The sequence below is a fragment of the Oryctolagus cuniculus genome, chromosome 10 (assembly GCF_964237555.1).
Source record: "Oryctolagus cuniculus chromosome 10, mOryCun1.1, whole genome shotgun sequence".
In the NCBI taxonomy this organism is placed as follows: Eukaryota; Metazoa; Chordata; class Mammalia; order Lagomorpha; family Leporidae; genus Oryctolagus; species Oryctolagus cuniculus.
The window spans coordinates 28,133,223-28,160,946 of NC_091441.1; the positions used below are offsets into that span (position 1 = coordinate 28,133,223).

Sequence of the window (27,724 nt, forward strand, 5' to 3'; positions counted from 1 at the left end):
GTTGAAGCACTCCACAAGCATGGGGTGTGGCAGCTCCGTGCGGCAGGTAAGCGGTCACCTTGCTGCCCTGATGTAAGGGGCCCACAAGTGGGACCTCCATGGGCTGGGGGTTGCCTGCAGAAAGAGTGTGCCCCCTTGGCTGTGGAAATCCATCCCAGCAGAGTGAGTCCCCTTGTCACTCATTTTGCATGGCTTCGCGTGGCGGTTTCTGAAGGCAAGTTGAATGGGCGTCTTTGATACAAGAAATTGTGGCTTCCAGCAGCATCCTGCATCTCTCCCGTGGACGTGGCCAGAGGCAGGATGTGGCAGAGGGCCATCTGGGATTGCAGAGCTGTGCTGCACCATCCCCGAGGCGCTGCCCCTGGAGCCCACGCAGGGGGCTCCGGCGGTTCCTGCATCCAGCCTGCTGATGCCCTGGAAGGGGAATTCTCACATCTCCACCAAGGTTAAAACATGCCCAGAGCCCCCAGCCCCCCAAATGGAACAAATGCACAATGGCAGGCCAGCAGTGGTGCCAGCTGCTCCCTCGCTCCACCCTCAGACTTCAGTACACCTGTCTGCTTTTGTTCTCCCTAAGAATTATGGCTCCCTGGGAGCCTGATTTTCAATGAAAATGTGTTGTTCCATTGAAATGCTGTGTGCGGTGGCTAAGAGATGTGTTCCCTGGGATGTACATAAAGCATGGTGATGGATGAGCTGTCCCGGCAGGGAAGCTCGGCCACTGCTCCAGCTCCCCCCAGGGCTGGGGCATCTGCTGTCGCCTGGCTCCCTCTCCAGGGGTTCCCAGCAGCCTCGAGTCCCTGAGGAATGGGGAAGAATTTACTACTTAGCCCAGCACATGGTGGGGGAGCTTGTGAGTGTTCAGTGTTAATATCAAAGACAAAGTCTCTGCCTAGATTGCATTCTCCACTCTGTATTCATGAGAGCTGAGTAGTGCCTGCCCTCCCAGCATCCATGCCCCCACCCCCACGAGGAATAAATGGCATGAGACTGTGGAGCTAAGACCGAGGCCCTAGGAAACTCACTTCGCATACTTAATTGTGCTCGATGCCCGTGCTCTGAAACTCCCCACAGAGCGAGAGTCACGCACAGCCGTGCAGTCAGGATTCTCGACCTCATGGTCTCGCAGCCTTGACTTCTGGTGCCCTCACTTCTTAGCTGAGAAACCAGTGCCTGCTCCAAGGTGACAAAGTCATGACTCTTGTCTTCTAAGAATTTCACAGTTGCAGGCCCTTCATCCACTTTGAGTTAATTTGTGTGTGTGATGGGAAGGGTAGGGGTCTAGCCTCGTTCTTTTTTATGTGGTTCCCCAGCTGTCCCAGCACCAGTTGTCCAAAAGACCACGTGGACGGTTGGTGTGGGCAGAATAGGTGGTGTCACCTGTTTCGTGGGTGAGGGCACCATGCCCAGAGAGGATCAGTGATCTCATCCATCCTCCCGACACAGAGGGGTGGGGCTGCCCTTCCAGGCTCCCAGCAGGTTGAGGGTACCTACCCCGTGGGTTTCGAAGCTGCTGGTCTCTTCTCCGATTGGGGCCTCTTGCGTCCCTTTCCAAGGTTTGTCTGTCATGACAGCGCAGGGAACTTTGCTAGCCAACAGCATTTATTTCTCTGCCACTGTTGCTCCTAATGGGAGGAGGAGGAGGAGGGGCAGGAGCATGTGTTGCTTGGTGGCTGTAGTGAAAGTTGCCCAGAGAAGCGACCACTGGCCCTGGCGGCCGGGTCTCCTGGCGTGAGACCTCTGCCCACTCCTGCTCTCTGTTCCCATGCGGGAGACTGCAGGGAGGGGCAAGGCTCCTGAGCTAGAAGCGTATCCCTGCGTTCCGTGCTGGGATGCCAGGAGTCTGTAGCCTGAGAGGAATGGCGGCGCAGTGGGCTGTCTGGAAGCACAGGCTGACCCACCGAATCCTGCCCTGGACAGCTCTGAGTCTCCGCTTTCCTGGGGGCTGTCTTTGGTGGCCCCCCTTTGCGGTCTCACGTCTCGGAGGTTATGTGACTTAGCGCCGGGCACCTTGGTCTTGCCAGAGGAACTCTCTGGGTTTGTGTGATCCAGTCCTCCCACCGCCCCGCACGAAGTGCTACCAGTTTGGCAGAAATACCTGGTCTGTTCACACCAGTCCCCTGGGGACGTCTATGCGGGTTTTACTGTCCTGCAGAATATTCCAGTGTTGGGCTGCAGCTGTGAGTTGAGGCAGGCAAAAATGCTCACGTGCACACACACACACCCCACCCCACCCCACCCCAGCGACTGTTTCCTTCCCCTTGCCAGCAGCTCTATCACTGCTCGCTGCCTGGAGACCCTGGGGAGCACATCACAGGGTGGGCCCTGCTGAGTGCTTGCCTCAGCTCATCCCATCCTGGCCTCGCTGCTGCCGCTGATTGCCCCGTTCTTACCAGGGAGCACTCTCAGAGCTGGGCTTTTCCCATACTCAGCTGTGCCCACTTGACCAGGTCAGGGCACCTGCTCCCTAGCAGCCCACAGGCACATTCCTTTAGCAGAGGAAGCATGACATCGAAGTTCAGGGCACTCAGCTAAGCCCCCCAGCATGGGAGTCAGAATCCAGGGAGAGCAGCTTGGGATTGGGATTGGGATTGCTAAGACTCCACAGAGCACAGGAGCTGGGCTTGGGCTCAGACTTAAGGTGGGTGGAGAGAAAGGAATGGACGAGCAGCCAGGAATGGGGTTAGGAAAGAGACACCTCCGGGACAGTGAGCAGCAGTGCAGAACTGAGGGTGGGACAGGGGTCTCCAGGGTCACCTGGTGAGGCCTGGCCCAGCGGGGAAGGGGCCATGCTGTAGAGGCAGGTGGTAGTCTCCATTTGTTCTCAAGGTTGGCTGTTTTAAAGCATTTTGCAAGTGTGTTAAATGTGCCTTTTAAATGTCTTAGTGAATGGAACAGGGCGGGTGGGAAGATGGTCCGAAGAGGCCAGATGTCCTGTGTTGTGTGGTGCTGCTGCTGCCCCCAAGGCCAGTAGCTCCCTTGTGGAGCAACACTGGTCAACAGCAACAGTTGACCCTGGGGGTTTCAGCCACTGGCATGATCAGGAAAATACGGTTCTTAAAACCGGGTCTGAAGATACCGCACTGGTTGACAAGTGCTGGGTGGTTTACAGCTGTTGGAAGAGAAGCCCTGGCCAGAGGCGGCCCAGGTCCAGCAGGGAAGCTGACCCATGTCTGAGCAGGTCTGTAACGTGAGGCTCACTGGGAATTGCTCAGATGCCACCGGAGAGACAGACTCCATTGTGGCAGCCACAGGAAATGCCTGGACAGCCCGTGGTCCCCACCAGGGGACTTCCCATTTTGACAGGGTCTGGGCCACTTGCATCTCAAGATCCCTGTCACATCCGAAAGTCGTCGTCTTGGCACTGCGCTGCGTCTCTGGAGGCCCTGCTGTGAGGGAACAGGGAGGCAGCTTTGCCTCAGAGGCCCTGGGAAAGTGAAAGGCCTCGGTTAGGGGCTCTGAGCACAGCACTTCCGTAGCTAACCCTGTGTCTCTGGGAGAGCACCCGCCCAAGCCGTCCCGCTGCCCAGTGGGGAGTCTGCCTTCTCCCAGGAGCCCTGCAGCCTTTCCTACCTTTGGCCTCTCCCGCACCTTCTCCTTGGGGCAGGGGTGCGTGGGGGAGTCAGGCAGATCCCTGGAAGCTTTGCAGCTTGTCAGAAGTTCCATGCCGTGGCCTCCCCGGCTGCGAGCCCTGGAGGACCGTGTGTGTGCTGGGCAATGCTACTCCCACTGCCCAGGTGGGAGGGGTGAGGCATCCCTGCTGGACACCGCTGGCTGGCGTCCGATCCAGGCTTCTGTATCGGGCATGCTATGCCCCGAGCCCTTCCCATGCTGGCCTGCAAGGTCTTTGCAGTCTTGTCCCCATTCTTGGACTCTCCTTGACTTACGGGTCTGTCAGCAGGAAGGTTTTCAAATTAGAAACATTTAAGGTTTTCAACCCAGCTAAATGCTGCTTTAATTATTTCCACAGTGAAATCACAAACTTATAGGGAGAAATGGCCGGCGCCATGGCTCACTAGACTAATCCTCCACCTTGCAGCGCCGGCACACGGGGTTCTAGTCCCGGTCGGGGCTCCGGATTCTGTCCCGGTTGCCCCTCTTCCAGGCCAGCTCTCTGCTGTGGCCAGGGAGTGCAGTGGAGGATGGCCCAAGTGCTTGGGCCCTGCACCCCATGGGAGACCAGGATAAGTACTTGGCTCCTGCCATCGGATCAGCGCGGTGCGCTGGCCGCAGCGCGCTGGCTGTGGCGGCCATTGGAGGGTGAACCAACGGCAAAGGAAGACCTTTCTCTCTGTCTCTCTCACTGTCCACTCTGCCTGTCAAAAAAAAAAAAGTCTTTAAAAACAAAATTAAGTTTAAAAAAAAAAAAAAACTTATAGGGAGAATTAAGATGAGTGAGTACGCAAATAACCTCAAATGCCGAATGTGAGAAGTGCGCAGTCGCTGCGTGGGAGGGGGGCGCCTGCCAGGAGGGGCTCTGGAGACCGCATCACGAGGCCAGATGTTGACGGCTGGGCATGGAGCGGGGAGGAGACGCTTAGCAGCCCCTTCTCTGGGCATTGCTCCACTTGCGTCTTCCTCAGCTCCATCTCGCGCTACTTGGGAGTGTGGGTAGAACGGGTGGATCTGTGTTGAAGGCTTGGGGACTGGGGCAGGAAGACCCTGGGGAAATTCGGCAGCATGGGCACATACCTAGAAGACCCTGCACATCTGATTGTAGGTCGCCATCTCTGGCTCTTTCCCAGGCCTCTGGGATTCAGTCCATCAAGGATCTATCTGGGCATGGAGCTTCCCTGCCATTGATTGTGTGTGATTAAAATCATTAAAGCAGCATTTAGCCCGGCAAGTGACCTGAGCTGCTCCCATTTGTAAAGCTGCCTGCTAGGGCTGACCAGTAATTCTGCGGTCTGGGTCACACCCACTCTACAGCTGGAGGGGCAGAAAAGGCGTCAGCTAGGTGAGCTGCAGGCACCCCCACCCCACCTCCCCAAGGGGGTCCCCACTGCCCAGGAGCTTGTGGAGCAGGGCACATGCACTTGTTCTCCTGGGCTGACAGCTTTGCGGCAGACAGACCACTTAGGCGGAGGCATAGAGGAGATGAGTAGTTACCAGGGTCAGCAAGGAGGGCAGAGTGAGGTGTGAGTGCCTATGCCTGTGGGGTTTCCTTTGGGGGTGCCGAGAATGTTCTGGAATGTCCTGCTGGAGGATGGTCACACGACTTGGCAAACAGTAAGAACGATTGAGATGCCTGCTTGGAAAGTGAACTATGGCATGTGAGTTATGCCTTAGTGAAGCTGTTATTTTTAAGTTAAAAACTTGGTGGAGGGAAAGGCTTGGTAACCTCCAACCAGCCACTTTACATAGAGATAAGGAAGAAGGGAGAGCGTCGCTCTGCTGTTTGGCTTTAAGCCTCATCGTTTCTCAGAGGCCCTGTGTCTGCCACCAAACCGAGAGGTTGGTGGGGAAGCGGGGACGGGAAGAGGGCCAGGCGCTCAGGCTTGCTCTGCTCGCCCGAGGAGCAGGGAGGGGATGGTCCCAGGCACCCCCAGGCCTGGGGTATAGGTTGTGGGGTTCCAGGTCGGGCCCTCACCTCTGGAGAACCTGCTGCCCACGCACGGGGTGTCCCTTCCATCACCAGGGCTGCCTCACGCTCCTCGGCCCTCGCTGCTTCCGGGAGAAGATTCCTGAAGGACTCTTAGAAAGCACAGAGCTCCCGGAGGAGGGGTCCGGCCCATTCCTCTGCACTGAGGCCATGGAGCCCTTGTGAGGCCACGGTGCGGGGGGAGTAGAAGGTGCACGGTCTCGACCCAGCCCCTAAGCCATATCCCAGTGAGCGCTGCCGAGTGTGGACCCTGAAGGTGGCATGTGTGCACTGCCTCGTGGCCTTGGGCAGCAGGAGCTGGAGCAGGCTGTGGCCCTCGGCCCCGGGGGGCCAGGCTGACGTGACCTTCACAGGGGTTTAGGTTGGAAGTTCAGCCTCGTTGGGGTAGGGATTGTGCTGCCTCACAGCCTGAGACACTGTGGGGAGTGTGTGAACATCTCAAAATTGAGCCGGGAATCTGGGAGCGTCAAGGGAGTGAGGAAGGGGTAGACCTGCCTGGAAAGCGGGGAATTTGCCCGTTTGCTTAAGTAGAGACCTCCTCACAGGCCAGGACCCCTCCGTAAGCCGAGCTGCATTCCCTGGGGGATGGGGCCATGTGTTCCCATGTGCTGGTGTTGTCCCTCCAGTGGGCCTGGTTACTCTCATGGTCAGAGAAGATCATGAACCTTTGGGGAAAATGGTTCCTTCTAAATTGTACCCAGATCTGAACAGTGTCATCTGGGGGCTAGGATATGACCATGTGTTATTTGCTAATGTGTTCTTTTTGGCATTAAAAAAAGTTTACAATGAGCAGTATTCATTCCGAAAGAAGAAAACGTACCAGCATTGAGGCACAGTGGGTTATGCTGCTGCCTGCAATGCTGGCATCCCAGATCAGAGTGCTGGTTCAAGTCCCAGCTGCTCCACTTCCAGTCCAGTTCCCTGCTAACGTGCCTGGGAAAGGAACAAAAGATGCCCAAGTATTTGGGTCCCTGTCACCCATGTGAGAGACCCAGACAAAGTTCCTGGCTTCCAGCCATTACAGCCATTTGGGGAGGGAACAAGATGGAAGATCTTTCTGTTTGCCCCTTTCTCTGTGTCACTCTGCCTCTCAAATAAAGGAATAAGTCTTAAAAACACTGAAGGGGGCCAGCGCCGCAGCTCACTAGGCTAATCCTCCGCCTAGCGGCGCCGGCACACCGGATTCTAGTCCCAGTTGGGGCGCCGGATTCTGTCCCAGTTGCCCCTCTTCCAGGCCAGCTCCCTGCTGTGGCCAGGGAGTGCAGTGGAGGATGGCCCAGGTGCATGGGCCCTGCACCGCATGGGAGACCAGGAAAAGCACCTGGCTCCTGGCTCCTGCCATTGGATCAGCGCGGTGCGCCGGCCGCAGCGGCCATTGGAGGGTGAACCAACAGCAAAGGAAGACCTTTCTCTCTGTCTCTCTCTCTCTCTCACTGTCCACTCTGCCTGTCAAAAAAAAAAAAAAACCACTGAAGGGGCCAGCGTTGTGATGTAGTGTTTAAAGCTGCTGCTTGCAGTACCGTCATCCCATATGGCTGCTGATTTGAATCCCAGCTGCTCCACTTCCTATCCAGCACTCTATGGCCTGGGAAAGCAGTAGAGGATGGCCCAAGTCCTTGGGCCCCTGCACCCGCATGGGAGATCTGGGGGAAGCTCCTGGCTTCAGAGCTCTGGCTGTTGCAGCCATCTGGGGAGTGAAAACAGTAGATGGTAGACCTCTCTATCTCCCTCTCCTCCTCTCTGCATCTCCTTCTCTCTGTGTGTAACTCTTTCAAATTACACACACACACTCTGAAAAGCAAAGCTGCTCTCCAGGGAAGGCCCTGGCGGCTTCAGCAGCGGTAGAGAGAACTCCGCATGCTTGGGTGGAGACCCTGGCCCCTTCTCTGGGTGGTGCCTCGGGATCCACTTCTCCCTGGGTCCTCCGGTGGCACCTGCAGGCATGCGCAGCACCCTGGGACTCGGGGAGGCCTGTAGGGAGAACAGGATGCCCCTGGGGCTGTTTGTTCCATTCTGAGAAGGACTCCTGCCTGATACAAGCCTGCGGAGGCTCCCAGTAGACCTTCCCCCTCCCCAGCAGGGTGTCACCTGTCGCCCCTTTGCTTTCCCTGCAGGTGGGCCTACCACGACTTCTTCAACCGGTACCGGGTGCTGGTCGCGAAGAGGGAGCTGGCCAACACGGACAAGAAGGCCGTCTGCAAGGCTGTCCTGCAGGACCTCCTTAAGGTGCGAGGGGTGGGCTGTGGGAGGCGGCGGCGGCAGTGGTGGTGGTGGTGGTGGTGGTAGTGTTCTGCCCGTTGAACCTCTGAGCTATTCCCCGTTTCCCCACATCCCTTACTAAACCCGCCAGAGCACTCTGCACCTGCAGGAGATGGAATTCTTCATGCAGCTCGCTGGGGTGGCTGCACGCCGCTGTCCCAGGAGCTCCCAGACTCCCCAGGGCCTCCATAGCTCAGCCTGCCTGACCTCCGGAGCCCAAGCATAGCCCGGAAGTCGGCAGAGGGGCAAATGGCTGCACTGCTGGGGTCTTGCCTGTTTGCACACCCAGCCTGAGGCTCTGCTCGTTTCCACAGTTTAAATAACACAGCAGGTTTACGCTGGAATCTCACCTGGCAGAGCTATAAAAGCAGAGCTGTTGGGGGCCTTTTGGGAGAGGCAGGTCCTCAAGTGCTTCCATAGCTGCCGGAGCTCAGCGACTGTAGCAGATGGCTGTCACTGTCTCAAGGGACTAGGTCATAGCAAAAGTCATCCTTTGGGGAAGGTGATGTAAGAGTTACTTCAGGCCGGCGCCATGGCTCAAAAATAGGCTAATCCTCTGCCTGCGGCGCCGGCACACCGGGTTCTAGTCCCGGTTGGGGTGCCGGATTCTGGCTCGGTTGCCCCTCTTCCAGTCCAGCTCTCTGCTGTGGCCCGCGAGTGCAGTGGAGGATGGCCCAAGTGCTTGGGCCCTGCACCGCATGGGAGACCAGGAGAAGCACCTGGCTCCTGGCTTTGGATCAGTGCGGTGTGCCGGACGCAGCACGCTGGCTGCAGTGGCCATTGGAGGGTGAACCAACAGTAAAGGAAGACCTTTCTCTCTGTCTCTCTCTCACACTGTCCACTCTGCCTGTCAAAAAAAAAAAAAGTTACTTCAAGGATTTCAAATTTTAGCTGAGACTTTGCCAGGAAAGTCTACCCAGACATAGCTGCCTGGTGAGTAATCAGGGTTTGGGTGGTGGTTTGTCTTCTGCCCATCTTAGCTGCTCACATCTGTGGCTGTAGACGGTGCAAGATGGTGCACTCGAGGCATATGTAGTTTTTTTTTTTTTTTTTTTTTTTTTGACAGGCAGAGTGGACAGTGAGAGAGACAGAGAGAAAGGTCTTCCTTTTTTGCTGTTGGTTCACCCTCCAATGGCCAGTGCGTCCAGCGCGGCCAGCGCGCTGCAGCCGGTGCACTGCGCTGATCCGAAGGCAGGAGCCAGGTCCTTCTCCTGGTCTCCCATGGGGTGCAGGGCCCAAGCACTTGGGCCATCCTCCACTGCACTCCCGGGCCACAGCAGAGAGCTGGCCTGGAAGAGGGGCAACCGGGACTAGAACCCGGTGTGCCGGCGCCGTAAGGCGGAGGATTAGCCTAGTGAGCCATGGCACCAGCTGCATATGTAGTTTTAAAGCTCCCTTTAAACAATGGGGAGCCCCTTGCCTCACTCCCCCCACCCCCTCTGTTTTTTCTCACAGTGGGGCGATGGTCTGGATAATCGAGGCTTGTGGTTAGTTAGTTGCACTCCGGGTGGTTGAGATTTTTGCGTGGTTCACCTGTCAGGGTCCACATCTTAGCATAGCGTTTCTCATGGGTGAGAAGAGAAATCTGCTCATGTGCGGCTGCTCTCGGTGAAGAGGAGGCACCAGGCGAGCTAGTCCTCACTGCTCCTGGGAGCTGGCTGCCTGGTGTGCGGCCCGGGCCTGTGCACAGCCCGCTGTACCCTGTGGCTGCCTTCTGGGGCTCGTCCTGTGCCGCACTTCTCTGAGGTTAATAGCAGAACCTCTACTTCCAAGCAGCAGATACGGTAGAGGGACCCAGGTCAGACTGCGGGGGTCACCTTCCACCCGCGTTACCCACTGCCTCAGCTGGCAGGGCCAAGTGCTGGGCCTCTGATGCACCCATATGTGGGGCCTACTGGGCACGGCTGCCCTTCCTCCCACTGATGAGCAGGCTGTCTAAGCCTTCGCAGTGGACTCAGAAACCATGCCCACCAATGCAGTCTAACTGTGCACAATTAGTCTCTGAAAACGTGTGGCCCCGCCAGCGAGCCAGCTAAGTGGCCGTTGGTGTAGAGAGAGCTTTCCGCCGCCGTGGATGGGCTGTCCCAGTGTTCTGTCCCAGCAGGAAGAGTGGGCTGACTTCGCTGTAGCAGGTGCAGCTCAGGCTGTGATTGCAGGTGCAGAGAAACCTCCTGTAATACTTTTTTGGGGTGGGAGGTTGATTGCCATCTGTTACTGTGTGGGCCGCTATGTGATCATTTGAGGATAGTTGTTTTTTTAATTAATAGCTGTACATGTTTATGGGCTACCGTGTGACCTTTTGGTACATGTGTGCCACGTGTGGTGATCAGAGTGGCGTGATGCCCACTCCCCTTTGCATGTGGAACATGGAGGCCCCTTCCATTCACTGATAGACGCACACCCGGTCCTTGTGAACTCCGCTCATGGCGCTGAGCTGGGCAGCTGGAGGAACTCGGTCACTCCACAGCCTCTAGTAATGACCGTCCTGGTTCAGATTGTGGTTTGTGGCTTTTTTCAGCTTCCACACATGAGGAAGAACATGCCGTCTTCTCTCTCTGTCTGGCTTACTTCCCTGAATACAATGTCTCCCAGTTCCACCCATTTTGCTGCAAATGACAGAGCTTCATTTTCTCTTTTATGACCGAATAGAATCCATTGTATGAGTGTATACACGTATATACACAGGTACACATACATGCTGCATTTTCTCCACCTGTTCATCTGATGATGGACACCATGGTGGATTCTATGTGTTGGCTGTTACACACACAGACCAGGCCTCTGACTCAGTGACTGTTTTGCACGTATACCCCATAGTGGGATTTCTGGGTCACATGTCAGTTCTGTCTCTAGGTTTTTAAAGAGTCTCCACGCTGTTTTCCATAGCATAAGGAGTCCTTTTTAAAAAGTGTAGACCAGATCGGGTCATTCCCTTGCTCCCAGCTTTGCTGTCACTCCCATCCTGACTTTGCGCTGCAGCTTTCAAGGCCCCTGGCGACCGGCGGCTCCACCACCCGCCTTCTGTTCCTCGTAGCCGGCCGTCCTGGGTCTCCACCCCTGGGTCACGCCCAGCTTGTTGCCACCGCAGGGCATTGGCACCTGCTGTTCTGAGGCTCCTCCCCTTGTGTTTCCACGCTTGCCTCCTTCGGTTCACTCAGGTCTGTGCTCAGATGTCACCTTGACAGTGGCACCTGCCTTAGTCTCGCCTCCCCTGCCTCCTGGTCCCCATCCTCACCGGAGAGTGTAGTGTCGTGCACTTGTCTGCCTGCCCTCGCCATAGTGCTGGTTCCTTGAGAGCAGGTGTCTTGTTCCCTACCATGTCTAGACAGCGAAGCCCAGAGCCTGCCACCCGGGAGGGGGTTTGGTGTCTGTTAACTGAATACTCGGGGCTCACCTGTGTCTGCAGGGGAGCGGCCTGTGGAATCGGGCAAGGGCTTCTATCCCGGGGTGGTGTGGGGCGCGTGGCCTCGCTGCTCACCGGCGACTCCCTGCCTTGTGAAGGATCCCGACAAGTTCCAGTTCGGCCGCACCAAGATCTTCTTTCGGGCAGGCCAGGTGGCCTACCTGGAGAAGCTGCGAGCTGACAAGTTCCGGGCAGCCACCATCATGATCCAGAAAACCGTCCGTGGCTGGCTGCAGAAGGTGAAATACCGCAGGCTGAAGGGGGCAACCTTGACCCTGCAGAGGTACTGCCGAGGATACCTGGCCCGCAGGTGAGCCCTGGTGGGGAGTGGCTGGGGTAGGGAGACGGGCACGGCTGCTCTTACCCCCATGGTTAGAGTGGCTGCCTCCAGGCCCTGTGGTGTCTTGTCCCTGCCCATCCCGTAGCTGCCCTCCTCGCCTTAGGGAGCAGGTCTACTTCCCAGGACTCCAGTGCCCCGTCTGTCCCCATGCCACCTGCACCAAGCTAGGACCAGCTGATTTTGCCATATGGCCTTTGCCTGAACCCCAAAGCTCATGGGGGTGCAAGGGGAGGAAAGCTCTCCTAGGAAAAGGTTCAGATGCGGCCTTCACGTCGCAGCTCATGGGCGCTCAGCCTAACGGCTTGTGCACGCATTTCAGAAGCCCCTGGAGCTGGGAACCAAGGTCCCCCTTAGGGGCTGTTGTGCCATTCCAGCACAGGGAGGATGACCTGTCAAAGCAGAAGCAGCAACCTGGAATGAGGCACCAGGCAGGCTCACCTGCCAGCACGGTGCCACCCAGGGGAGCGCTCTCCACCACTGCGTCCAGGCTGATGACATGCTAGGGCGGCTGCAGCCGTGCCCGCCGACGCAGGTATAGGGGACACAGCCCCTGGTGAGATGCCCCCCCCCCCCGGGCCTTTCCAGCAGTTATGTGAGCTGGGCTGAGTCCTGATTCAAGGTCAGTGCTGTCCCCAGGGAGGAGAATTTCCTTGGAGACATGACCATAACCACCATGAAGTCTCCCATTGGTAAGTTGAGGTTCACGAGTGGCAGCTTGGTCATCTCTGCGAGAAATAAAAAGCAAGAACAAGAGAGCCCCCAGGCTCCAAGCCCAGAGCAGGTGCCCTGTGTCCTAACGTTAGAGCGCTGCCCTCCTCGAGCCCTCGTGTGCTGGCCATAGCTGTTTATGCAAGCAAGAGCAGAGAGGACAGACGCCAGCAGCCACCTGCGAGCTGTTGCGAGATGAGCTGCACAGCAGCAGGAAGGAGGGGAGCGTTGGCGGTGATGTCCACGCCGAGTGACTCCCGGCAGGCTTTGCCGACTCGTCAGATCGCAGTCACGGGCCCTTGTGCCTGGGGCTCTGCCTTGGTCTCCCAGGCTGGCAGTGAGCTGCGAATCGGTGCTGGCCCGTGTTCTCCCTGGGGGGAGTTTGCTGTCTGCAGATCAGCAGAGCCCGCGCATGAAGCAGGTGCATTCAACGAGCAGGCGGTGTGTGCACGGGGCGGGTCACTGCCTCTGGGCCGCACAAAGTGACTTCTGAGGTCCTTTCTGGCGTTTCACGTTGAGTCTAGTTGAGCACTTGGAGCAGTGAACTTGAAGCCAAACCAGAGCCTTCGGATGGGCGGAAAGTGTCAGACGGGCTCTCGTGGGAGGTGAGGTAGGGACTGCAGAAACAAAAGGGGGAGGCAATGTGCGCATCCAGGGCGTCCTCAGGAAAAGGGCTGGGCGGGTGAGGAGCCAGGGAGGCAGCGGTGTGGGCCCGGGAAGGTTGCAGTCATTCTGCAAACGTTGCCAGCACCCGCTGGGCCAGGCCCGAGCCGGATGCAGGGTGCCTCGCTGGCGCAGCTCAGAGGGACGGTGACATGGAGTGCCGAGGGTGAAGTCATGGATGAGGTGGTTGCATGAGGATCACGGAGGAGGAGGGCAGGGTCACCCTGAATGGAAGCTTGTGGAAAGGGAGTGAGCCCAAGTGTCATGTGCCCAAGCCATCACTGGGTTTGATGAGGGTGGCAAGAGTTGTCTTGGCCTGGGGATGTCCAGGCAGTGCCCCAAAGGGAGGGGCGTGCGCTGTGGACGACTCTGCATCTTGTGGGCCAGCCTGACCTGTGCTGCCTTCTGCTCCCCCAGGCTGGCCGAGCACCTGCGGAGGACCAGGGCGGCCGTGGTGCTGCAGAAACAGTACCGCATGCGGAGGGCACGCCTGGCCTACCAGCGTGTGCGCAGGGCTGCCATCGTCATCCAGGCCTTCGCTCGGGCCATGTTCGTGCGCAGAATCTACCGCCAGGTGAGCTGCCCCCAGGAGGGACTTGCAGGCCGCTGGTTCATGCTTTAGGTTGCATCAGGTCACGGCCACTGGTGTGGGCGTTTGTTGGGAACTCCCAGCTCACCAGGCACTTCACGGCTCTGCTCTCAATGGGTTCTTTCCAAAGCCCCAAAGAGAGGAAGAGTGGACGTCATGTACCCCCTGGAGACCTGAGCGGCTCACAGAAGCTGAATCTGCCTGGGGGCCCGTGTCAGGCAGCTGCAGGGCCCAGTCTTGGGCGCGTTCAGGAAGGGACGCTGACCGTCAGCAGGCCTGGCCCCTCCCTTTGCTGGGTGAGGATCCCGGCCCATGGCAAGGAGAGTTAGGGAGGGCGCCCCACTTCTTCCTGCCTGGTGTTGCTCTTGGTGTTGTCCCGGTGAGGCTGAGAGCCCTCTGTCAGGACACGCCAGCACGGCCAGGTTACACAGACACCACTGAGCACAGCACCGAATGGAAAAGTGAATCGGGAGAGAATGTCTCAAAGTCTTGTTTCTCTGAGCGAACCTCCTCTTCTACAGTAAGAGATGTGATTTTCTAAATAGCAGGAGTCAATCACTAATTTGGTGTGTGCGTGGAGACATTCAGCCAGTGGGAGAAGGCTCTGTGAACTCTTGAGAGACAGGGGCAGGTTTGGAGGCAGCCAGCAGGGGGCAGCAGACGCGAGGCGCTGGCACTAGGTGGGACTCCCGGCTCGGGCAGCTGCAGCACTGGGCGTGTTCCATCTGTGCGTGCTTGCTTGTTAACTCTGCTCCACGAGCATTTATTAAGCAGAGAAGTGGGGGGAGAACGTCCATGATGCTTTCCCTTAGTGGTAGTTAATTAGGAAAACCGAAGCCCAGGGAATTGGAAGCTCAGTTCATCATAGTAAACCAGGAACTCATTGTGGCCTCTCACAGGACAAACCACTTCATCTTCCAGCTCTCCAGCCCCTGGATGGCGTCCACAGCTGTTAAATGGGAGGAGAACAACTGGGTGGTCCATAGGCCCCTCATCATTGAGAGTTTCGGATGGTGGCTCCTTAACCAGTAAAACAGAGCTGGAAAATTTGAGTCGAGTCCCTGTGGGCTTGTGGGTTGCAGAGCCGAGTTAAAATCTGTGCCTTAAGCAAGCAGCCCTCAAAGCCTCAAGTCTCCGGGGCAGGTGCACTGTGTACCTCCTAAGATCAAGGCTGCCCTTGGTTCCCCAGGCCTTCCAGCAGTCACAGAGGCTCCCCCTGCCCCATCCCATGATGCAAACTCATGGAGGTGGGGGGGTGTGCCTGTCCCCTGCCAGGTCCTCATGGAGCACAAGGCCACCGTCATCCAGAAGCACGTGCGAGGCTGGAGGGCGCGCAGGCGTTTCCTGCAGCTGCGGGCCGCGGCCATCGTCATGCAGTGTGCCTTCCGGAGGCTCAAGGCCAAGCGGGAGCTGAAGGCCCTCAAGATCGAGGCTCGCTCGGCGGAGCACCTGAAGCGGCTCAACGTGGGCATGGAGAACAAGGTGGTGCAGCTGCAGCGGAAGATCGACGACCAGGTGAGCGGCAGGGGCTCTGCCCCGGGGCGCAGCGCCCGGGCATGGCCGAGAGAGACTCACGGCTTCCTGGGGCGCTGCACCTGCCAGAGACTGATGGTGAGACAGTTGCTGACCGCATAGGCAGAAAAGTGCCCCCTAGTGATGCAGTCCCCAGTCCCTGGGGGGGATGGGGGGTGTAACCTCCCGTGGTACCGGGGACTCTGATTAAGTGTCACAAGAGGAGAGGACAGCCCTGGTGGGCCTGATGTCATCACGGGGCTCCTCCTGACGAGGCTGGAGGGGCAGGGGTAGGCAGAGTTTTGCGGGTGTGCAGGCACCTGTGGAAGCTGGGAAAGGTACCCAGAGCCTCGAGAATGAACAAGCCCTGCTGACCCCACCTGGACGTCTGACCCAGATGTGCAAGATAGTAGGCTGAGGCCATCGGTTATGGCAGTGACGGGGAGCTGGTGCAGTGCCCAAGCCTTGCCCTTTGGTGCTGATGGAGGGCACGGAGCTAGCGCTCTGCCCGTGGTAGGTTGTCTGCTCCCCATAACAGAGTCACATGCAGGTGACAGTGGTGGGGCCCTGGCTGCTGGCTCCAGAGCCCGTGCCCATCACCACTCTGCCTGCTGCCTCTCTGTCCCACTGGGTGCTGGAAATGGCATTCACTGCTGAATTAGTGCCATTCAGGTTCAGCTCTGCTGCTTGAAAGTTGAGTGGGTGACTTAACCACTCTGAGCCTCAGTTTTCCTGTCTCTACAATGGGGCTATAAGAAAACTGAATGCTCTAACACATTGGAAGGCCCTGGGATGCAGTAGAAAAACGTTACCAGTACTATTGAGTCGGGGCATTTGTCCTCTGAGTTTCCACTCGGGGAGGGGACAGATTACTACACGGAATTCACATAAGCACAGGCCTGTTGGTTCACACAAGTGGGTGCCCATGTCCTTGTGCCCCCCTGGGGGGCCGGTGGCCATCCCTCATCCTCTGCAGAACCTGACGGTTCCAGTGCACACAGTGGCTTTGGCATGGTTGGGTGCTGTCTTTCAAGGGCAGACTCGTGTGCCAGTGAGGCCAGCAGCTTCCGGTCCCCTCTTGTTTCTGAGCACCTGCCTGGCACCAAGCCCCACGATCAGTGCTTTTCTGCTGCCTCGCTTGGTCCTCACGACGCCGTGGGGGTGCTCTCATAGCTGAGGAAACTCTGGGTCAAGCACAGTAAGTTCCTTTCCAGGGTCAAGGTTAGAAAGTGCTAGAACCTGGGTCTGACCCCACAGCCACAGTGGCGGTGGGAGGGGTGCTTGTTTTAACCCAGCCATGGCCAATGCCTTCTTTCCTGTGACTTGGGTTCCCAGGGTCTAAAGTAGATTTGTGGTTCCTTGGCTCATGTCGGGTGTTATGGTGACCCCAGGACCCTAAATGGTTCTGCAGTGCCCCAGCAGGTTCCCGATGGCTCCTGAGATGGGAGGGGAGTGGCGAGAAAGAGAAGGAGTTAGAGTTGGGGCCACCAGGCATGGCCTTGGAGGCCAGTGTTTTGACAGCCTGTTCTGCACTGGGGGGTGGTTTTTAAGCTGCTTGTGACCCCACCTGGGAAGAGCAGTAAATGAGCCACCTTGTACCTGGATGGGCTGCCCTGAACAAGATCCCAGGAGCAGTGCACGGACGGCAGCAGGAGGCCCCTGCTTCCCCCTCCTGACGCACAGCAGGCTTTCTGCACGGTGACTGTCACCCTGGCTGTCTCCTCTCTGGGCGAGTCCTGCAGGATGCCTTGTTTGCCTGGGCTGCTTCACGGGGATGCAAGACAGAAAGCCCCAGCCCAGGGGAGAACACACTCAGTCCCTGTGCCCTGTCCGCCTGCGGTGATGCCCCAGGTCAGGGAGGGAGGCCCACCTGCTCCGAGGGACAGAGAGTGCAGAGGAGGAGGGTGGGTCCGGCACTGGCTGTTCTACGCAAACCCAAAAACACCATGGTGTGGTTAGTACTGTGTGGTTGCTGGTGGATGGCCAGAAAGGGCACTGCATGGTCAGATGTCATCAGGTAACGTTCCAGACAAGCGGCCTCCGACCCCAGCCCCTGCCAGGAGCCCTAGGAGCCGCCGGCCATGCTGACCCTGGGTTTCCAGCCGTTGGGCTCTGCATTGACATTGATGGTTCCCAAAGTTGCCTTGAGAGGATAAAAATAAATCAAGTATTTTACAATCCACGTGCCTGAGCATCAAAGAGAAGCAGATTCAAAGGCCTATTTTTAAAAAGAGCTTTTTGGCCCTAAGCTTCCTGCTTGGAGCATCTGTGCAGAGTGGCAGGTGGCAGCCACCCCGTGCAGGGCACCCTGCGTGCGAGGGGGTCAGGATGCGCGATGGGGCCTTGCTTCCTCCTGCCCCCACGTCTCCTTTGCCTGTATGCCAGCCTCACCCTCCTATATTTTGACTCATTTAATCCTCACCATAACCATGTGAGAATAACGGTAATATTGTTCCTGTTTTAAAAACCAGGGAACTGAGACACAGAGAGGTGTTAAGTAGCCTGTCTGGGGTCATATGGCTATGTTGTAACACAGCTGGGTTTAAACTTGATGTCAAGGGATAGGTTCTGCACCCTCTGACAAAACTGTGGGGTCTCTGCCCACTGGGAGACCCTTGGGACTGAGAGCTCCTCAATGCAGGGGAGACTCTTACCTTGGCAAGGGGCCATGGTCATGGAGAAGGCATCGTCATGGGGACCGGCCAGTGTCTTACAGTGGGGGTGTGGCCTGGTGTCGGAGGATGTGCTTGATTGGCTGCTTGTTGATTGGGTCCTTTAGCAGGTGGGGCAAGGAGTTCGGAAGTAAATGAGTTTCTTTTTCCTGTAACTCCTGGAGACAGTGCAGGTAGCTGCCCTGTTGATGCAAAAGGTTCTGAAGCCAGGAGGAGACGGGCATTTGTCAGGAGCTCCATAGGCCAAAATGTGCCACAGAGTTCCAGCTGCACAGAGGTCTGGGTGCTGGCTCAGCTGTAGTAGCCAGAGCCGCCAGCTTGGACATAATCGGGCCTTGAGTTCCTCCAAGGGGACCTCCAGCCCAGACATTCACCCATGCCATGATTTGGCTAAAGCGGGGTTCCTGTCCCCTAGCTGCACTGCAGAATCACCTGAGCGAGGGGAGGGTTTTTTTTTTTTTTTTATTTTTGAGAGGTAGAGTTAGAGAGAGAGAGTTACAGAGAGAGAGTTTTAGAGAGAGAGAGAGAGAGGTCTTCCTTCTGTTGGTTCACCCCCCAAATGGCCGCTACGGCTGGTGCACCGCACTGATCTGAAGCCAGGAGCCAGGTGCTTCCTCCTGGTCTCCCATGCGGGTGCCAGGGCCCAAGCACTTGGGCCATCCTCCACTGCCTTCCGGGGCCACAGCAGAGAGCTGGACGGGAAGAGGAGCAACCGGGACTAGAACCCAGCGCCCATATGGGATGCCAGGGCCGCAGGCGGAGGATTAACCAAGTGAGCCATGGCTCTGGCCCCTCGAGAGGGAGGTATTGAAAGTATCCCCACTTGCAAACTGTTGAAATCTTTACTTAGTATCTACTAAATTGATCTTCTGTATATAAAGATAATTGAAAATAAATCTTGATGAAGAATGTGATGGGAGAGGGAGTGGGAAATGGGATGGTTGTGGGTTGGAGGGTGGTTATGGGGGGGAAAGCCACTGTAATCCAAAAGTTGTACTTTGGAAATTTATATTTATTGAATAAAAGTTAAAAAAAAAAAAGTATCCCCACTGTCAAGAAGTCAGCAAGGGATGCACTGAAAGATAAAGCCAGGGTAAGGTTAGCAGATTCATATCCCAAGGTCTTGGGCACATAGCTGTGGAGAAAAGACACAAATTTAACACTGAATTCCCAAGAGATAAGAAACAGGGTCAGTGCAGAGCTCTTGAAAAGCAAAATCAATCAGAGGGTTGGAGCTGTCCGTGGTGCTGACGTGTTATCTCTGTGGGGCTCCGTGACCCACGATAATCCACATGCCTTCATGGTGTCCTTTTTAGCAGTAAACATGGTGCTGGTTCCTGGGCCACCTCGTCCAGTTGCCCTGGTGTAGTGCCCTGGGCTGACATCCTTCAGCCACAATGTTGTAGCACATAAACTCAGCTCTCTGCCAGTCTGCTTTGTTCAAACACACGTATAGAGTAACTCAGCCAGTTGAATTCACACATTTCTTTTTATAATAAGAATCAAGTTTCTTATACCCATAAACATATATATAATGTTACATTTATATATGTATATCTTAAAAATAGGATGCTAATCTGTGTATTTGGGTCAGTAGCTTTTAAATCGATTTGATTCACTGGGCACTTAGTAAATTAATATTTTATGATTCACAAAGGGCATTCATATGTTTGAAAGATAGTGTAACTCACAGACATGTGGCCTTCCTGTGCCTCAGCTTTCTTGGCTGTGAAATGGGGGCGAGGATAGTATTCAGTAGTATTTACAAGTGAGGAGTGAATGAGTAACAGACGCTCACAGTAAGCACCTGTTCATGGCTGTGGTGTTGGGGGCGTGTGCTGCTGCTGTTCACCAAGCAGATGGTCTTTTAATGGTTTGCTTGTCCTCCCTCCACCCGCTTGGCCTATAGAGCATCAGTTGGGATCCACCCTGGTTGTGCAGGCTGTACACTGGACAAGGGTGTCTGGCAGCAGAGACCAGTGAGGGCTAGCCCCTGCTCTGTTTGATCACAAGTCTGCCCTACACCAGTGCTGTCCTGAGGGAGGGATATTCTTGGTTCCCAACTGTGTACCCCTGGGGCGTTCTGTCCACTCACAGGGGCAACTCTAGTGAGTCCAGCACCTCGGGAGAGGGGCTTTTTCTGGTTACCCAACGGAGCTGTAGGGACCAGCAGAGCCCCTGGAGTCATTGGTTGGAGGAGCAGATGTGTGTCTTGGAAAGCCGGGCATTTCCAACCTGAAAAAGATCTTGCCTGAGCCTTTGAAAACAATGACAGAGCAGAGCCCGGGTTCCTGCTCTGCATCCTCATTGCCAGCGGAGGGCAGAGCTGTGCTCTTCTGCAGCAGGAGTAGGGCGAGGTCTGAGGAGTGCAAGGGGAGCAGGGCCCGTCTAGGAATCACCTAGTGTCAGGAGGCGTCCTTCCTGTTGTAGGACAAGGCTGGCAGTATCTCTGCATGACACAGGCTCAGCAGCTTTGTGAACTTGGCCATCACAGTCAGGGTGTGGGGGCCTGGGGGAGGAGTGCCCCCTGCCAGTCATGCCCTGTGCCAGGCTGGGCTCCATGGTCATGATGCCCACAGGCGTGGGGATGCACCCTTCTGGGTCTTCCCTTCTGAAGTCACTCACCCAAGACACAGATGTCCATCTCGGGACCCTGCCATTATGTTTGGGTGCAATGACAACAAGGGGCTGCCCGAGTTTGAGGTTCCTCACCCATAAACTCCCGAGCGTCTCTCCAAGGGACTCCTGCAGCATTCTGATGATGATAGCTGGCATTTATTGAGCACTGTCTGCATGCCTGGCACCTGGCCAAGCACTTTATCTCCTGAGATCTTCATGATAACGCCAGGAGGTGGAGTTACTCCTACTCTGCTTTACCTGTGAGTACCTGGGAGCCCCAGAAGCACAGGTGAGTGGACCAGACATTCACAGCAGGTCCAGGATGCAGCTGGGCTCTGGGGGAAGGGTCTGTATCAGCAAAGCTGGGTTCCCGAGACACAGTGCACTTTGCCTCGGGGTCTTGAGGGGTCATCTTTGTCCAGAGCAGGTGTCCCTGCCACCCCGGGTGCCTCTTCCCATACCCAGCCAGCTCCACCTGGAGACCCTTCAGCCCAGCGCTTCTCCCCACTGCTGGTAGACAGCTGGGTTGTACCCCACTTCCAACCCTGAGCAGAGAGGAGGTCTGAGGGTGGTTGGTCCAGCTGTGTGGAGGCCCTCAGCCTCCAGTGGAGACCGAGCCCAGAGTGGGTGCTACAGACAGGTATTGGGGTTTTTAGGTCAATGCTGTGTAACTGGAGCCTTTGTGGTTCGTGAGAGTGAGGCTGGCAGTCGGACCAGGCGTGAAGATGAATCGGTTGCACTGAGAGGCTCCCAGGGAGTCGAGGGGACCTGGCTCTGCCCCACAGGTCACGGTGGTGAGGTCCTACAGTGTGTGTGGTGCGGTATGGGACCCCACAGCTTTCCTGTGACTGCTCCCTGCTGCTCTGTGTGTGGTTGAGTTTCTTGTGTGAGTTAATCACCGACTCCTGATGCCCCTGGTGTATGGGCGTCTTCCCCAATGGCACTGCTCCTCTTGGAGCTCCTGCAGTGTGCAGCTGTGGAGCGTAATCAATGCCTGTTTGTCGCTTGATTATTTGGAGACCCCTTCCTTCCTCATCCCTGCTCACCGTTTCGAGCTGACACTCTCATCTCTTGCACAGTTTCTGCCCATGATTCGCACTTGCACTTGACCCCAGCCCTCTCTCTGGAGCTCTGAGCACGGGGGGTGGGGGGGGGGGGCCTCCCATCCTCACGGCTGCAGGGTGCCTGGTGGACTAGGGCCTGGATGCCTTGTGTGCAGGGCTGCAGCATGGGCGGGTTCTGCCAGGCATCGGTTTCCAGGGTCAGAGTCTGAGCGGGCCAGCTGTGGCCAACAGGTGGGAGAGGAGGCCTCCTTGGAAGAGGGGCTGCTGAAGGGGTCCTTTGTCTCAGAACCAGCGATTAGGTTGCAGCTCTTTGTGCCAGCAAGTCCAAGGGCAGGAGGGGCTCCGTGTAAAAGAGCCAGGGAGGTAGCTACATCATTTCTGCAGCTCGAAAACCAGCAGAGGCTCTGTGCACCTGCCACAGGGAGCTACCTGCTGCCCGCGCTCCAAGAACTCCAAGCTCCTTGAACCACTTCAATGTCAGCGTAGCTGGCTCGCTCCCCTCTGCTTCTCCCAGGCCCACAATAGAGCTTTGTTAGGACGATGCCAGGGAAGCACTCGAGCGTGTAATGATTGTAGGGTTTAATTCCACCTTGGAAGTTCCTTTTTTTGATTGCCTTCATGCTTTCTCCTGGCCCATTAACCCTCTCTTTCCCTTCCTCCCCCTCCCTTCGTTTGCCAATGTTCTCCCCAGAACAAAGAGTTCAAGACCCTGTCGGAGCAGTTGTCGGCGGTCACCTCCACACACGCCATGGAGGTGGAGAAGCTGAAGAGGGAGCTGGCGCGCTACCAGCAGAGCCAGGACGGGGACGCCAGCCTGCAGCTGCAGGAGGAGGTGCAGAGCCTGCGCACGGAGCTGCAGAGGGCGCACTCGGAGCGCAGGGTCCTGGAGGACGCCCACAGCAGGGAGAAGGACCAGCTGAGGAAGGTAGGCCAGGGCCGGTGGGGGAAGGGGGCGGCTTCTCTGTCTGCGACCCAGAGCCTTGCCCTGGACTCCCCTGGGGCCCGTGCCCACGGCTGACCATCATGTGAGTGTGGACGCACGGAGGCTGTGCTTTGGGGGAGCCCACACTCCAGTGTCCGTTCACCCAGCACGTGTGACGGAGTTGCTGGACACCACTGCCTCCCCTGAGAGCCTCTGCCCTGGAGCCTCCTCCTCTCTGGCCCGGCTCTGTAGCCAGAGTGCTGATGAGCAAGAGACGCGGCTCAGAGGCAGGGGCTGTTCTTCTTGACCTTGCCCTCAGGGCTCAGGGGAGGCCTCTCGACTTCCCATCCCTGCCCCATGAACCATGGCGCCCTGGGAGCTCTGCCCTGAGTCAGCGCCCATGGCTCCAGCCGGACCAGTGCCCTCCACAGCCTTCCTCTCCACCCCAGGAGATGCACTTGCCCTGCTCCTCCAATGACCCAGGCACCGGGGCTCCCTTCTCCTCCCACAAGACAGCTGCTCCTACCAGGACGGTCCCCCGGTGCTGCCAGAGAGCCCCCTGTGGCCTGGAACGCTGCTGCATGCTCCCAGCTGTACCGCAAGCCCTGGGCCACAAGGAAAAGAGCTGCTGTCCTTTGTAGGGCATCACAGTGATTTGGGAATCAGGAGGGTGAGAGCAGTGTTCATAACATTAGTGTAACAACCAGAAAACTAGGATGTTGGTATGGAAAGGGCCCTGGATTGATGCTGGAACATCAAAGAGGCTCTCATCCTCGCTTGGCTATTCCCTGGCACATGCAGGAAACCTCCCTGGCCTTAGTTCCCTCTTAAGGGTTGAGAACGCTGGTGCAGAACACCTGTCGGGCTCTGTGTGGACGTGCAGGGGTGACTCCGTGAGATCGTGTTTGACGGCTTCTGGAAAGAGTGCAGGCCTCAGCCCTGCTCCATTGCTCTCTCTCCACCCCTGCTTCTCTGTCCTGGCCTCGGCCCCACAGGCTGAGAACCATGAAAATTCCCATGAGAAAGCCTGCAGAGCCAGTTCATTTTTCCACCCCAAGGCAGAGTTTGGGCACCCTTAGCTGCTGCCTTCACCCAGGTCCCAGGATTTCCAGGGTGGGGTGGGAGCAGGATTCCCATGGGGATTGGGTGATGCGGAGAGTCAGATGTGGGGCTTCCCAGAGCTGCCAGCCTAGCAGGGAAGAGGTCAGCCCTCCCAGGGGGTTGCTTGGAGGCACCACGAGGCCTGCCGCAGACTCTGTTCTTGGGGATAAAGCGTGCAGTGCTAGGAGACTCCTGCACCCTGCACACTGTGGGCTTCCGCACATAGGACCTGCTGGCCCTTGGGATCTGCTGGGTGGTAACATTTCCAGGTGATTCAAAAAGAAAGTGGAATCCAGAGGCAGAAAGAGGTAGTCACAATTTGACGTGGAAACTGAGAGATTGGTGACCCTGGGAGAGAACAGGAAGAGAAAGCCCCACCACCACCTGCACATCCCACTTAGATCGGACGGCCTTGAAGCCAGTCTTCCTGGCAGAGCCACAGGCCCAGGGCCTCCCCAGCAGGTAGCCCTCAACCCATCCCCTTCCCAGTCTCGCTCAGCGTTGAGCCTTGGAGGCTCAGAGCACTTAGACACACAAGTCCCCATCCAAGAGAGCATAATAGTTTAAAAAACGTATTTATTTGAAAGGCAGCGTTAACCAGAGGAAGAAGAGACTGATCTTCCATCCACTGGTCTGCTTCCCAAATGGTCACGATGGCTGAGACTGGGCCAGGCTGAAACCAGGAGTCTGGAGCTTCCTCCAGGTCTCCCACATGGGTGCAGTGGCCCAGGCCATCATTAGGGAGCTGGATTGGAAGTGGAGCTGCCAGGACACGAACCAGCCCCGTATGGGATGCTGGCACCGCAAGTGGTCACTTAACCCACGGTGGCAGCACCACGCCACAGTGCTGGTCCCAGACACAATGGTTTCTAGTATCAAAATCTTGGCAGAGTGAAAAAACAAAGAGGCTTCCTCCTTGCTTCTGTAGAAAATCGCTGCTATTTCCCAGGGGTGTGTTCGTCTGGGACTTCAATAAGAGCAGAGCTTGGAACTGGCAGGAAAAGGAAACTGGACGCTGTGAGAAGGGAACAGCAGTGAGCTGTGTCCTCCAGCCTGTGTCTGCCCTCTGCAGGGAAAGTGGACAGCCGCGTCCTCCTCTGGGGACTTCAGAACCACCTTCTAGTGGTGGGCACCAGGGAGGGGCATCTTCCGTGCTACGCAGGGGTTAATGTTTATCCAGGGCACTGGCTGCGATCCGATCGAATGCTGAAGAACCGCACAGTTGGTTTCCTGCTGGGCACTCCCGGGCTGGACAAGGCCAGCCGAGCGTACACCGGGGCGGGGCGGCTGCTGGGAGACTTCCTTCGCAGGTTTGATGTTTCTGTCACGTGGACAGCCAATGCCCTATCAGAACTGGCATCCTGGTACCCTCCAGATGGCACTCGTGTCAGCCGCGTGGCACCCTGCCTTGGCCCGTGGGAGACCAGGTCCCGCAGGAGTTTATCTCGGTGTGGCTGCGTCCCAGCCGGCTCTATCCAGAGCCCAGGGCATTGGGCAGCATCCTCACCTGCTGAATGGACGCCTTGCTTGGGCCTCTCTGTCGGGCAGGCCCCGCCCTAGCCCCTCCCCTTTGAGCCTGGGCAGCGTGCATGCTTCATTCTTTTTGAAGTCCTCAGTAGTCCCCACACTGGTGGCTTTTGTGCCCCCGTGTTGGGGCACATGTGTCTCTGCTGTTCACTGCCCTTGACAGCGGTGGTGGCTCTCGGGCAGCCCTTGGCACAGGGCAGCGGCTCATTATCCAGGATCTGCCCTGTGGGTAGAAGGGCTGGCAGGAGTGGGCAGGGAGCAAGGCCTAGCTGGGTGCAGGGCTGCACTGAGGAATAGCCGTCCACAACCAGGTGCCTGGCTCTGAGTGAGGGTCCCGGGCACTTGCGAGGGATGCCCAGCAGGCCCCAGCCCTGACGGGAGGGGAGGGAGAAGGTGGGGTGCAGTGGGGCTGTCGTTGCCTGGTGTTGTCAATATTGACCCATCAGCCTCGAGTTGGTTAGCTTGCGTGGTTCCAATACAAAGGCTTCAGATTTTTCCAAATACAAGTAGAAAGATCTGGCTGATGGGTAAGGCACTCTCATGACAGAATGTTCTGGGCCTTCTCCCCCAAGGTGCAAAGCAGGATTTCTGTGGCCAGCTAAGGCTTGGAGTTGTGCTCCTGGCGCGAGGAGGCTGACAGCTGGGAGAAGGGGGACCCTGACTTGTCCCCTCGCACCGTAGAAGTCATACACGTTCATGGCCCTGCACTCACTCGCTCCACAGGTGTGTGTTGAGTGCCTGTGTGTTGGACACTTCTAAAAGTAATGAAGAAGGAGTCCTTGATCTCACGGGGTGCACATGTGCAGGGGTGAGGGGAGAGGAGTCGTACAGCTTGTCCACCGTGTGCCGTAAAGGAAGCAGAGCCAAGGGGCTGGCGAGTGTCCCAGGGGCTGCGGGCTGCAGTTGCACATGTGGTGTCCAGAGGCCTCTCTCAGGAGACACCGGAGCGAGGGGAGCAGCAGCAGGTGCGCAGGCGCTGAGTGCGTGGCAATTGCCTGGGCAGCTTTGCGGACAGGAGGGGCCTGCAGGCGGCGCCATGGAGGAGGAGGATGTGGGAGGTGCTGAGGTCTGAGCGGCTGTGGGGTCCGGCCAGGGCCTGTGACCCTCCAGGGAAGTGATCAGCTCCTAGGGGTGAGAGGTTAAACACCATCTTCTGAACCATCTCGAAGACATTTTAATGCATCTCAGAGTTGCCTTAATGTCCAAACGACGTTGATTTTCAACTTTACCTTTCACATCTCACCTTCTGGTTTAAAAAATGAGTAATATTCTTACTTGGGAGAAAATGTACACTCAGAATGGGCAAGTAAAACCCCTTAGGATTTTGCCAAATCAAGCTATAGTCCCTGCCAAGGGCCGTGGTTACAGATCTCTGCCGAAAGGCAGGGGCACCCCCGGGGAGTGGGTGCAAGCCGGTGCCTGGACAGACAGGGCTGCTGGTCCTTGGCTGAGAAGACAAGAAAGGGAGGCAGTTGTTTTCTCCTTTGGTTTGGCTGTGTTCTTATTTTCTCATTACCTTGTGTGCACAGGAAGACGAGTGAGTTTTTCCAAGAAAAAGAGGAAGGCCCCACGGATCCCAGTTCTCTGTCTCTGGGTCCATCTTGCTGGCTCCTGCCAAGTTCATCTGCCTAGAATACTGCTCCTCCTGCCTTTGCTTGGTGCTCATTATCTCTGCAAACCCTTGGCTGCACGAGGATTCCCTTCCTCATGGAAAAGGACCCAGACTGCTCAGAGCAGAGCCCAGCTGCACCCTCCCGTCCGTGGGACCCTCAGTGAATTCTCTAACCCATCTGTGCCTTGATTGTCTTAAAAGCATGTACAGGTTATGTTTGCCCCAACGACAGTGCTTGGATTCGCTGAGAGTTGGGTGGGTCTTCACTCAGCTACCTTGTAACTGCTCTGCAGTCTGAGTTCTCCCAGAGTGGCGAGAGCACTTCACAAAGTTCAAGGCAGATGGGCAGATGCACGGGGATCCTCAGCTTGAGCTTTTCCGTGGGCTTTTCGAAGCACCTTCATTCCTTTGACTAAGACCTGAGCCCCGCGACGCCTGTGGGCTCTGCCCCCTGGTGGTTCCAGTGGGACAGCCATTCCCCGCCCTAGAGCAACCTGGGGGTACCCACCCTCAGCCTCCCTTCTCTCACTGGCACAGGCGCCATGTCTCAGGCCAGCTCAGAGTTTGTGTCTGTGTGTGGTGGCTTTTTCTGTCTTCTTTTGTGCCTTGGCTAATTAACTGCCCACTTCTGCCGTGTTCTCTTGCTTATGTTTACCTCAAGCTTTCCCAGGACCTGGCGGAATTAGGAGTGTGGTTCCTACCAAGGGCCACGCCCATGCCTTACTGCTGCATGGTGGGTGCCCAGCGTCAGGGACACAACAGATGGCCCTCTCCTGGTTGGCGTTGTCCGACTGGCTTGCCTCGCAGTTCTGGGGACCTTGTGGTTGGCTCTCCGTAGACTATCCCATGTGAACCACAAGATGAGACCAAGCCCGTGGCTATGTTTGTGTCCCCAGAGCCGGACCAGTAAAGGCAGTTCTCCAGTAGGTGCCTGGGCCTCCTCATTGAACTTGACAGGGACTGTGCTAGCCCGAGTTACAGCGTGCCCTGCTGTGGCTTCTCATGAGCTTGCACACGAAACATCTCGTTCCTTCCCTCCCCTCCCCCTCCCCAAGAAGCGCTACCGAATGGAGTTTAGTGAGTCCTGGAGCCTAGCGAAGGTGTCATTCATCCTGCTCAGGAGAGCACACC

At 57.0% G+C, this 27,724-nt stretch overlaps 1 protein-coding gene across 4 annotated transcripts in view; it reads left to right on the top strand.

The window, feature by feature from the left end:
- The window catches only part of MYO5B (myosin VB), a 324,299-nt gene that overhangs the window by 242,845 nt on the left and 53,730 nt on the right, over window positions 1–27,724 (top strand). For all 4 annotated transcript variants that reach the window (XM_070050187.1, XM_070050184.1, XM_070050188.1 and 1 more), the window contains exons 18-22: window positions 7,717–7,828; window positions 11,363–11,574; window positions 13,393–13,549; window positions 14,840–15,079; window positions 22,123–22,356. In XM_070050187.1, coding sequence (XP_069906288.1) covers window positions 7,717–7,828; window positions 11,363–11,574; window positions 13,393–13,549; window positions 14,840–15,079; window positions 22,123–22,356 — 955 coding nt within the window. The remainder of the gene's footprint in view (window positions 1–7,716; window positions 7,829–11,362; window positions 11,575–13,392; window positions 13,550–14,839; window positions 15,080–22,122; window positions 22,357–27,724) is intronic.